The following is a 12642-nucleotide window of genomic DNA, read 5'->3' as shown; positions in this document are numbered from 1 at the left end:
TACTGTCGTCGTTGTGCACTCGCTAATTTTCCGACTCGCAAACATCGTTCGCTGGGAGGACGGCACTAAATTTGCCCATCAGTAAACTCACTCACTCGTGTTTTCGCAAAGGCCCCAAACGTCTCCCCTTTCAGTCTATTCGCTCCTCCCCCCCACCCCCCCACCCCGAGATCCATCATTGTCATCGCAGCTGGCACAGCCAGCGGTTGACCAATTTTTTCCCATTTCACACGAACGTTGCAAGCAATCCCTTTCGATCTATTTGTCGTGTTATCTGTTTCCCTTTTTTTTTTACACGCTACGAAGCGGCGGAGGGTGGGGAACAATTAGTATTCTTTTCCATTTAAGGCCAACACAGTTGACATTGACGAATGCGTTGAGTTTTGTCGCTGGGATTCTGCCAGTCTGTTGTTAATTTTGCTTGTACTCCACTGCCAACGCAGCATAACCAGGAAATGTTGTGTTTTCCTGTACGCTGAGCCGCAACGAACAAACACCCACTCACACGTCTCGCCAACCCCCAAACTGGCAACAACGCTGGCACCTCCTGCCCTGGTGACACTTGAGGCTCCTTAGGATCCGATTGGCCCGCCCCCTTGCAGTGACCCTGTTTGTCACGTGTGTGACAAAAACACGCGTGACCTTTCCCTGTCTCCTGTGCTTAGTTCCCGGTCCACTGGGGCGTAGCAGCGGCGAGATGTTCACTACCTCGTCTGGTATGCAGGAGGTCGTGGATTCGATCCCAATCCCGACGACGCCTTGCTGTACATTTGGAGTTTGCGTGTCTCTCTCTCTCTCCTCGTGGTCGCGTGGATGCCTCCGGTTATTTCCTCCACATTTAGAATCGACGTGCGTTCAGAGTATTTGGCTGCTATAAACATTTTAGCAGGTTGGGCCCACTGAGCTACGAAATAGCTCTTTTTCAGAAGCGACCTGACTATCACAAATGATATCTCAACTGAAGTCGCTTATCACGTGGATATTTACAGCGGACAAATACTCTAAACACGTTAACATCGATTCTAAATGTGAAGGGGGAAAACCGGAGGACCCGGAGAAAAATCCACACAACCACAGGGGGGAGAGAGCGAGAGAGAGACACACAAACTCCAAATATACAGCAGCAGCAGGCGTCAGGGTCGAGGTCGAACCAACGACATCCTGTACACCAGGCGAGGTAGTCAACATCTCCTAGCCACCGTGATGATGATGAGAGAGAGACATGCAAACTCCAAATATACAGCAGCAGCAGGCGTCAGGGTCGGGATCGAACCCACGATCTCCTCTATACCAGGCGAGGTAGTTAACATCTCCTAGCCACCGTGGCGCCCCTGAAATGCGTTTAATGATGAGAATGCCGACCCACCTGTGAAATACTCCCCAAACTCCTGCTCAAGCTTCAGCGCTCGGTCGTACATCTTCTTCGCTTGCTCGTCCGTCAGCCTCTTGTTCATTTCACTGTTGGAACAACAACAACAAAGTCGTCATCCGGCTGGAAGTGAAAATATTCATGAACCCCCTTCCCGTCCCGAGACGTCAGCAAGCTGCAGGGCGTGGATGGGTGTCCCATTCGCGGCTGAATCTCGGAACTGAATCACTTATTTAGAGAGGCATATTAGCAGCGTCGTTGTTTTTTAAGACATTGTCACTCGCAGCAGAGAACCGTACTGATGTACTAGTTCCGAATTGGTATGTTTTCTTTTCGTGACAAACCTTACTAATCGTCTGTGTCTGGTGATGGTGGCAGGTGTAACGGCACTTTCATATTCCCAAAAAATATATTTTAGATAATAGTGTCATTTATAATAATTAAAAAAATTATTATTAAATTGTAATAATGTTACAGCAATTCCGGTCGTGACGTTGCTCCGGAGACCGGTAGAGATCGGCGATCGTTGACCGCATTTCGCAGCGGACTTCGCAACCGACAGACAACGGCGAGGCCGCGCTTAAGATGGCCGCCTGCTGCCGCCACCTTCCGCTCAACATCTCAATGCAAGGGCCGGCTCCCAGCGTTGCAGGTTGGCCGCTTGACGACAAAACAACGAAGCCCCACCCCTCCCACGACTGACACGACCGCGGTGGGGGGGGGGGCAAGTCATCCGGCAGTGGATTGATAAAAAGGCCGTGGATTATTACGGCAAGCGGATGATGGGGGCGTTGGGTTGGGGGGGAGAGGCGGGTGGTGTCGGGGGGGGGGGGGGTGGGACGTTGATCCCTAGGCACGGCTTACATCACTGACGACGCCGATGTCTGAACCCCTTCCCTGAGCCGTCTTCGCCAACTTCCCACACGAGCCAGTTCGATTAAGTACGAGCAAACAACCCCCGTCGTTAACAAGGCGTTGTGGCGGCGGGGAGGGGGTGGAACTAAAGCCAGTGTCACTCGGATTCATAAAAGAGCTGCAAGTAAATCGGCTAAGTCAAAATAATTATACAATGTGGGATTGTTCTCACTTGCCTTGCCATAGTTTGCGATGGATTATTTGTTTTACACAAACGTGCAGCCACAAGGTGGAGCTGCATGTTTAGTTTGATAAACAAAAAATTAAATACTCCATCTGGCCACCGCATCCGAGCCGAAGAGGTGGTTTTTGTTTTGTAACAAAATCAACAATAATGCGTTTACAGGGACTCCCTCTCGACTTACGAACATTCGACCTTGGAACTTTCAGAGATACGAACAAACCTGTCCGTATGTCCAGTTGCCTGTTCAGACCGAGATCCACAAGTTCAACCGCCGCTCAACAAAAGGCGGCGGTGGCATCTACATCTGCAGGAGATTATACATCTTTTAGGCCATTCCACGTATTTAACGTACATGCCGTACAACGTGTTTGCAATCGACAGGAGTAAAGTTGGACTCGGACGAGCAAATCGACTTACGAAAAGGCCTCTGGAACCTAACTCCTTCGTGAGCAGAGGAGTCACTGTAATTAAGAATACAAATGTTGGGGAAGTATGGTCAAACAATAACTCGCGACCGAGACGGTGTGTGTCGAGGCCTTCTTTCATTCAGCACAAGGCTCCTCTTCTCCGGCAGTTTGCGCGTGTAATTAGCGCGTGTTAATACGCTCGCCAACGCAATCAACGCATTTAATCGCGGGTGAAAATAAATGCAAATTAAATCATGAATCATTCACGTAGCGGGTGCAGACGATTAGCGCACGGGTGGTGGCGGAGGTGATTTGCGATGGGGGAGTAGAGGCGCCGCGGTTAGCGTGCCGCGCTGCGTACACTCTAGTGACCAGAGTTGGGGCGCTTGGTATGCAGGAGGTCGTGGGTTCGATCCCGATCCTTACGCCTGCTGTATATTTGAAGTTTGCCTGTCTTTCTCTCTCTCTCCCTGTGGAGATGTTAACTGCCTCGCCTGGTATCCTCCTGGATACCAGGCGGGAGGACCCGCCTGGTATCCTCCTGGATACCAGGCGGGTCCTCCCGGTTTTTCTCTCCACATTTCGAATCAACGTGCGTTTAGAGTATACATTTCCACGTGATAAGCCACTTTGTTGAGCTATCATTTGTAGCCAGGTCGCTTCTGAAAAAGAGCCTTTTGGCGTCATCTGGTCGAGCACCAATTGGGTCGAGGCTCAAAAGAAAGCCGTCCCTTGGTGTGGACCAATCAGTTTCAAGGACAATGCATATATTATCATAGTATGTTTTTTTGTTTGCATTTTGACTGCAGGTATTGTGGTTAATACAGTAAACATGAATCCTTGTAGAAAGGTTTCAGTTTTGTTGCCAGAAAAAAGGGAAAAAACCCTATTATTACATTTTGGAACTGGCAAAGGAGGTCTAATGATGAAAGACCTTTACAGCTCGGTGGGCCTTAGCGGCCACGGCTTAACAGCACTTGCGAGTGATATCCGGACCAGTTTCCACGTCCCCTTCCCCACTGCACCACCATGGACACAGCGGGCTGGGGGAGGCCTTCATCTAGCAGTAGAGAGGCAAAATAAAAAATGTTTTACACCTATCATAAATAACTCATTGAGAACAGGAGTTTGTTGTTCAACGAAGACTTGGTCTGTGCTGTTAACGAGCACCTATTAAAAGCCGGTCACGGTACACGAGGGGTGTGGGCTGGCAAGCACCACGCCTGACCACCTTTGTCTCCCCAGTGGCGATGTTTACGACCTCGCCGAGGCGCAGGAACCGGGTCGGATAAATCGTCGCCGCTGTCGGTGGCGGCGGTGGCCGCGAGCGGCGAATCAAAACTCGACTCGCCGTCTGGGTTGGTAGCGCAGCAGCGCGCTAACTACCGCGCTAACTGCCGCGCCACCGCTCCCCACGGTCATCACAACACACAACGTGGGAGAGTCACCCACGTTCACTGGCGGCGGTGGGCCACGGGGGCTCACAGCGGGTGCGGCGAGGTTCGCGGTTCGAATTCCGGCGGGCCACCCTGGTCATCATCAGCGCGCGGGCGTGCGAACCGACGCGAAGGCTGGTCGCCGTCGACGCGAGGCTGGCCGCGTGCAAACGTAACAGGGGCTTCTACTCACAGGATGGACTCCAGGGACTTGGGCTTGATGAAGATGGCGATGGGGTAGAGCTGCGCAATCTGGAGCCTCTTGATCGCATTTCCAGAAACGTCCAATATGCAGTGCTTGCCCTTCTCCAAGTTTGCAGTGGCAGACGCACACACGTGGGGGAAGAGAGAGAGAGGGCGCGGGAGTGGTGAGTACCGGTCAACCGTACGCTGGGCAGCGGCGTGCCCCCGTTGGGTCGGGTCGCGGATGAACGGAACCGAGACGTGTCTACGGCTCGACGTCAGGAGGTTCGCGTCGCGTTCGTGGTGTCGCCGCGGTGACGCGATCGCCGCATCGCCGAGTCATAATCACCGCGTCACTGCGATCAGCTCGTCGCCATGTCGCCATGATCACCGCGTCGCCACGATCACCGCGTCGTCACGATCACCACGTCGCCACGATCACCGCTTCGCCGCGTCATAACAATCACCGCGTCGCCATGTCGTCACGATCACCGCGTCGCCGCGATCACCGCGTCGCCGCGATCACCGCGTCGTCACGATCACCGCGTCGCCATGTCGTCATGATCACCGCATCGCCGCGTCATAACAATCACCGCGTCGCCGCGATCACCGCGTCGCTATGTCGTCATGATCACCGTGTCGTCGCGATCACCGCGTCGTCGCGATCACCGCGTCGCCATGATCACCGCGTCGTCGCAATCACCACGTCGTCGCGATCACCGCGTCGCCATGTCGTCATGATCACCGCGTCGCCACGATCACCGCGTCGCCACGATCACCGCGTCGCCGCTACCCGACCCCGTTATTAAAATGCTGTTCAGCGCACCGATCAAAGGGGCTCTCACGAATACAAGACGTGGTCTCGCATGTTGTTGAACCTCCTTCGCACCGTACGTAGCCAACCGTGTTAGCTTTCATCTAGCAGTGGACAGATCACAGACCGTGGCCGACGACGAAGTTCCGTCGAAAAATCCCCCTCCCCCCCAACATACGTTAATATCAAGTAATTGCCCCGCGATCGATGAAACCATAAAAATTTACAACATTTTACTCTAAAAAAAAAAACGATCAAAAGGTAACACGTCACGTTTACTTTTACCTCCGAATGCACCGAAGATGGAAGCAACCCAGCTACGCGGGGGGGCAGAAAAATGGAAAAAATGTAAACGCCGCCGTATTCAAGAAGGCACAAAGAGCACCCCCTCCGGTTTAACAACCCATCGCCCTTTGCGCGCGCCTGGTCGAGGGTGGACGAGAACGCGCGACGCGGGACGGAAAAACACCAACGCGACGCGAGAATCGCCGTTCACCCTTTTCTGGCAATACAACAGGAGGTGTGAAGAAGGTAGTTCAAACACCAAATAGACACCACGCACAGTACGTTGTGGTGAACATGCGAACAAACGCGTGGCTCTGCAAATCTGTGACGCATCGTCTTTGAAACTGATCGGCCTACGCAGGAGACGGCGGGGCAGCCTTCTCTGTGGCCCAGCCTCTCCACCGGTGTCAGCCCACGTAACGACGCCACAGGGCGAACAGGACAAGGACAATGCCACACGTGTCAGAGCGTTAACAGCTCGCGAGGTGAGCAGCAGTTGTATCAGGATGATACACTTTTTTTTCTTCCAGTGCATATATCATCGGAGCGTTGTTTGTGTGCATGTTCACCACAAGCAGTGTGTGGGTGTGTGTGTGTGGTCAATGCAGTTACTTGATTCCTTGCAAAAAAGTTTCCTCTACTGAACACATCTTAACACCCGTTGTTGTATTGCCAGACAGAGCGAACGCCGATGATTAGTTTTCATACTTTGATACCGGTAACAAAAAAAGAAAGGGCCCACGACACGAATGTTCGAAACAGTCTCCCTCGATCTCACGCACGCGCCGTTACGTCACGGCGCGTGCGTGAACCCCTCCCAAAAGGCGCGCGCGGTGGTGGCGGTGGTGGTGGTGGTGGTGGCGGTGGTGGCGGTGGTGGCGGTGGTGGTGGCGGTGGTGGTGGTGGTGGCGGTGGTGGTGGGTGGATTTCGTTTTGGCCGCCTTTGCACCCCCACCCGGGGGGGGGGGGATGACTTGTCGCAAGCCAAAAATAATTGGCAAATCGCTCTCGCCGCCTCATCCCGCCGGCAGTTGCCGGTGCCTAAAGTCGGCTTAAACAAAATATTCGCACGAGACGTAAACAAAACAACAAAAAGTTAGAGACGGCGGGCTGACGGGCGCGTCTGCGAAACCGCCGAGCGAGCGAGCGAGCGGGTTACTTCCCCCCCCCCCCCCGCCCGCTGCGGGCATCGAAGGCCGCTCGGCATCGTCGCGCTTTGATCAGGATGGGCGTCTTTATTTCTTAATGCAGGAGGTGGAATCCGACGGGGTTGCGAAGCTCTTTTTTTTGTCCCAGAGGTGTCCAGTAAAGGGGGTGGCGGCGGTTCAGAAAGTCACGACAACAAACGATAGGAAGACACGACAGGAGTGCACGGTACGCAAATCACTCGAAATGTAACCAAGCCATCTTATTATTTTACCAGGTAAAGGCCAATGAGCTATTGGCTTCTTATTCAGAAGCGACCTGCAAATAATCGAAGCTGATTAACGCTTTCCCCGTTCCGAGAAAGTCTGCAAGTTTACAGGGTGGGCGTCCCGTTCAACGCTCAATCTCAGAACGTGCAAGCGGTCATTTAATTTAGAGAGGCCGTAGTGGCAGCGCTGCCACTACTAAAGACGTGCTGCAACGCAGACACAACCGTAGCGACACGACCGCCGCCACGCTCCGATTCGCCGGCGTCCACAAACTGTGCCGCACGCCCTCCCGCATGGCTTTTGACTTCCGATTCCGTCCCGGTGACGTACACACGTACGCTTACTTACGTACGCGTACACGTCACCCCGTTATAGACAGGCGGACAGCGCCGACGCGCAAACGCCTTCAGATCCCACGGGAAATTGTCGACAAATCCACGGTGATGCGCGGCCGCCACCTTTCACGCATCGCCGTCCCAAAATACTTGGCTCAAAACGATTACGAGCGGGAGACGCGGCCGTCGGATGGCACACGCGCGCGTCAAACTCTTTCGACGCAAACGCCGTTTTTGTTTAATTTGCCGACTTGCCAGACGTTACGAAAAAAAACCCCCCATCTTTCGCTTTGGCTCGTGGCCGGAATTGAGCCATGGTGGGGGGGGGCTGCATGCCCGAGTGCAACCGAGAGCCGTTGCAGGGAGAGAGAGAAAGAGAGACCGTGCGCGTCTTTTCTTGAGAATGTCAGGTTTCAAAAATATAAAAAAATATACTTCATTTAAAAGTAGGAGGAGGAGGAAATGCAACGGGAACTCACGCCCGTGTTTTTTAATTTCCTTTTTTGTTGTTGTTAAATGCCACAATGTGTCAGATCCTTTTCGCTATTGTCATGCATAACGTGGATCTTTGTCGAATGCTCACCAGATTGAAATTGCACAGTTCTAGTTCTGTATTTGTCATGTGCATTAAATGCCACTGCTTTTGTGATATGCTGCCCCCGTAAACGTACCCTCCCCCCCCCCCCCCCCCGTCACGGGTGGAATGACGGACAAAAAACCAGTAGCTTAAACGTAGGTGGGGGGGCAGGGGGGGGGGGGGGGGGGGCCGGCGCAGCAGCGCGTTACCTTCTCAGCCACCTCGCGGACGGACAGCACGCTGGTGCCGTACAAGTTCTCGTTGTACTGCCCCGCCTCGATGAACTTGTGCTCCTGGATGTCCCTCTCCATCTGCTCCCGCGACACAAAGTGGTAGTCGCGCCCGTCGATCTCGTACTCGCGCTTGGGCCGCGTCGTGTCTGTCGTGGCGATCGACACGGTCGGTGGGGTATGATTAGTCATTTTTTTTTTTATATATTCTGACACACCACCCACATTTTCTTCACCCGCGTCTCCAGGAGCAGCGTACGGGCGCTCCCAACGACGACCGACGTACGTACGGGTCCGGCGTGACGAGCCGCTGCGCGTGTGGTCCTAAAGTTTACGGAGCTCTTTGTTGGATGTTTTATTTCTTCAATAAACAGGTGAGTGGGGGGTGGGGGGGGCAGGGGAGTAACATATGGGAGAGGCTAGGAGCTGTGTGTGATGGCTGGGGGGGGATCTCACACAGGGCTCAGAGGCCCCAACCGTGCCCGAGGGGGGGGGGGGGAGTATGTAAGAGGACCTTTTACGAGTGCATCCCATGTTCTTTTGAAGCTTGCTCACTTTCGTACGTACGTAACGTACATGGGCGCAGAGCAATGACCGCAGCGTCACATTCAGGCGGCCAAGCACAGGTAACCGCGTCAGGAGCAACGGAGTCGTGCTAATCCCTGCGATGTATGTGCGCATGCTGAACTTCGTTGGCTACGTTCGTAGCCAGCCACGCTGCTCATCGCGGAGGTGCGCGTGCATCTGCGATGGTCCAGAGAGGCCACATCCGATGCAGGCATTTGTTCCGTGGACACCAAGCACGGGCGGTTCGTAGAATTTTAGTAGAATTTTCCCACGCGGCTCAACGTAGTTTCACGTGCCGCTGCCGCCGCGTGAAATGTTTCGAGGGCAGCCGTTGTCGACGTTCGTTCGTTGAGGTCAAATCTTTCGTTGGAATTCAGCGCCCCCGACCCCCAGTGACCCTTTTTTGCTGTTCACCGCATACTTCCGCAGAAGCCTAACAAAAGCAACCCGGCATTTCCACGTACGCTGGTGGTCGTCTCCCATCCGAGCACTCGCCAGGCTCAAGCCTGCTTCGCGTCCGAGAGGTTCCCGGATGAGGACGGGCAGAATTTTTGTTCACGGGGCCATTTAACTTTCACGGGGAAAGGAAGCCGGGATACGCCTTACGTGGCACGCAGGAGCCAAACTTGTCCGGAAACTCCGAGATGAGGTCGTCGTTCACTCGATCCTTCATGGGCCCCAGGATGATGACCGGCCGGGTGTAGCGAACTGGACGAGCAAACACAAAGACAAAGATCCCCCGCCGCACAGCAAGTGCAGTTAGCGAATAGCACCACTATCCGATTCTATGTCGGATATATATAGCGCCCTTTCCATGCCGACACGGCACACGAGGGGGGGGGGGGGTGGGTGGGTGGGTGGACAAGCACCACGCCCAGACGCGTTCGTCTCTCTAGTGGCGATGTTTACACACCGCACCAGGTACTCAAACTGAGGCCGAGTCGACTTAGGGGAGGCCCAGGACCGGTTCAGATAATCGTCAGTGATGTTGGCCATGAGCGGGAATCGAACTCGGGTCGCCGCGTTCGTGGCGCAGCGCGCTGACCGCGACACGACCCGCACCCCAGGCACAGATAACAACAATAACCGCTGTTCGCCTAATAAGTGGCGGCGACGTCCACGACGGCGCTTGTGCCAGGCCAGGCGCACTTCAAGGCCATGTGAAGTGTCGAGGTCGCGGGACAGACCCAGGTGGCATGGGTTGACCGACCGAGATTGACTGGTAGGTGCGCCACCTGCCCCCCCTACTGTGCCAAATAGAGACACATACACGCGGACACACAGAGACACACACAGCCAGAACGTCAGGGTTAAACCGAGGTCAAGGGAGTCCGAGTGTCACCCTACCCAAACAAGCGGCGGGGCAGGCAGCGCTCACTCGCCGTTGGCGACCCGAACGACGCGCTCGCGAAAAGAAAAAAAGCACAACGCTTGGGAGCAACACGGTTGGGAGAGAATGAGAATCAAAAGCACTTGAAGGTTGGATTGGACAACAAGGTTGGCTTGCAATCCAGTTGAAGGAAACACCGGAGCGCAGAGGGCAACCGAGACAAAGTTGGCCTGATGGAGCCGAGCCCATGGACACGGAGACATCGGCAGGAGGTGGCACGTGACGACGACGGCGACGATTGTATCCGCAATTATCGCTGTTGTGATTGTTTATCCAGAAAAGCCTCACTGAGTCTCAAGACTCTTTTTCAGGAGGGTCCTGCCAAGTTTCAAAGTAAGGGGCGGGAGGGGGGGGGGGCTTGTTTGTAATCTAATTGGGGTTATTTGCAGGTACATTTTTCAGCATTGGGATGTTAGACCAATACCAGATTCGGTTATTTTTTGTCATCAATTATTATTATTGAGAGGAAACCGGAGGAAAGCTACGCGGAACACGGGGAGAACAAACAAACTTCACACGCGGAAAAGGCGCCGAGGCAGGAACCGAACCCGGGCTCACACTTCGTGCTGCGGAGGCACGACTATTACCACCCAGCCAAACCACTCCCGCGGCAATCATTACGACGACTGATAGCGAACAGCGGCAGGCGCGCCTCTGCTGCTGCGGGAAATCCATGGACCCAGTGCCCTCCGTGAAGCGACAAGATGGGAGAACAGGAGACCAATGCCGATCGTTTGCCGAGCAGAGCCTTGCCGACGGTTGATACTCGTTTTCGGGAGGGCCTTCCCCCCCACGTCGGGAAATAATTCCACTTGCGCGCATTGCGCGCCACGGCAAGAGGCAACCGGAGGAAGCCGGCGAAACCCGCCCCCCCCCCCCGCGAACCACCCGCACGGGTGAATTATAATCTCACAACCTCCCGATGCTTTTAAAGCGATCGTAAAAAGTTCCTGCCGCAACGGAGAACATTAATCAGGGGGGGGGGGGGGGGGGGACGACTGTCAACGTTCATTTCATTCACGCGTCGCAATAAATGTTGCGTTTCATTGACCACTACATTCCGAGTAATGCGCAAATAAAAAGCAATGTTCTTTTGGGTGGCAAACGGATGGGAGTGCTTTACAACTGGCACCCAAGCGTCAACATTTTTATTTTTTACTTTAACAGGTAAGGCCCCCCACCCCCCCCCCCCCCCCGAGCTGTGTAGCTCTTTTTTCAGAAGCGACCTGCCCACAAGGTCAACGAAGTGGCTTATCACGTGGAAATTTATAGCAGCCAAATGCTCTAAACGCGTGTTTCTAAATGGGGAGGGAAAAACCGGAGGACCCGGAGAAAAATCCACGCGACCACGGGGAGAGACACACGCAAACTCCACATGTACAGGGTCTGCATCGAACCCACGGCCTCCTGCATACCAGGCGAGGGAGTTAACATCTTGCCTTGCCACCGTGACTTGCCAGGTCCCATAATCTCAACTTAAAGCTTTCGTGACTGCAGGAATTCAAATTCTTGCGTCTTTCGGCAAAGTCACGTAGATAGGTTATATCTATTGTGACTTTACCGAAAGACCCAAGAATATAGGTCCCATAATGCCAATTCGTTTTGCAAGAGGCATTTACTCACTCCTCACCTCTGAACGGTTATAGCAATATTTCACATATCCAAGCTGTCATTCATTCATCACCCATGATCAATCCACTGCTGGATGAAGGCGGTCCCCCCCCCCCCCCCCACCACCAAGACGTCGCCATCTTCAACGGTCCCGTGATGCAACGATCCACCTGCATCCTGATGGATTGTTGAGTTTCTGATTTCATCGCTCCAATTCCCCGGAAGTGACGTCCTCTCTGCCCCCTCTTTATTAATCTTGACCGTCGGTCATCGTCGTCCCTTCTAGCCGTGACGCACCCAGGAGGCCCAAGCGCAATTTCATCGAACTATTAGCTCTCACTTTCTTCAAAACTGCTCGTCGTAGTGTGTTCAGTTGATTGCCCCCCCCCCGCCCCCCACCCCCCGCACCTCCGATTAGCCATGGTTTTGGCTACGTATGGCGCCAAAGAAGTAAAAAAAAACACACACGCACGAACGTATTAGGGGTTGTATGTTCTCAAATCCCACCAACGCCTTTGCGCTGCATGTGCAGGGACCGTCAGGTGATGGGGGGGAACAAATAAAGGGGAACATATTAAACTCCCCCCCCCCCCCCAACGAAGGGGGACGGGAAACCCCAGGTTCCATTCCCGCCGCACGACCAACATCAGTGGCGGAGCGAGCGGCGGCCTTCACCCCATAGTCCTGGTAACCCCCACCAACCCACCACCCCCCACCCCATTGACGACTCGAACTTAAATGAAAACCCTGTGGGACCTTTTTCTTTTGCCAGTACTATAAAAAAAATGAGGTTCAAAAAGTAAGAACAAGCAATACCCGAACACGGGGTGAGCCAAGGCCGTAAAAAGTGCGCCCAGGCTTGACGATTACCACCATCATCGCCACCACCAAAGGTGAGAGCAGGCTATATACCCTTACAGGCAA

General features: G+C 54.0%; 1 protein-coding gene across 9 annotated transcripts in view; it reads right to left on the bottom strand.

The window, feature by feature from the left end:
• The window catches only part of LOC116956329 (disks large homolog 2-like), a 539014-nt gene that overhangs the window by 16007 nt on the left and 510365 nt on the right, over positions 1–12642 (bottom strand). For all 9 annotated transcript variants that reach the window (XM_076054104.1, XM_032977873.2, XM_076054103.1 and 6 more), the window contains 4 exons: positions 9324–9425; positions 8130–8299; positions 4505–4617; positions 1367–1458 (listed from right to left, as the gene is read on the bottom strand). In XM_076054104.1, coding sequence (XP_075910219.1) covers positions 1367–1458; positions 4505–4617; positions 8130–8299; positions 9324–9425 — 477 coding nt within the window. The remainder of the gene's footprint in view (positions 1–1366; positions 1459–4504; positions 4618–8129; positions 8300–9323; positions 9426–12642) is intronic.

This window comes from Petromyzon marinus, chromosome 64 (genome assembly GCF_048934315.1).
Source record: "Petromyzon marinus isolate PM22_M1 ecotype Great Lakes invasive population chromosome 64, UKy_Petmar_22M1.pri1.0, whole genome shotgun sequence".
Taxonomy (NCBI): Eukaryota; Metazoa; Chordata; class Hyperoartia; order Petromyzontiformes; family Petromyzontidae; genus Petromyzon; species Petromyzon marinus.
Note: the sequence above shows the minus strand (reverse complement) of the source record. Positions and strands in the feature narration are given on the sequence as shown.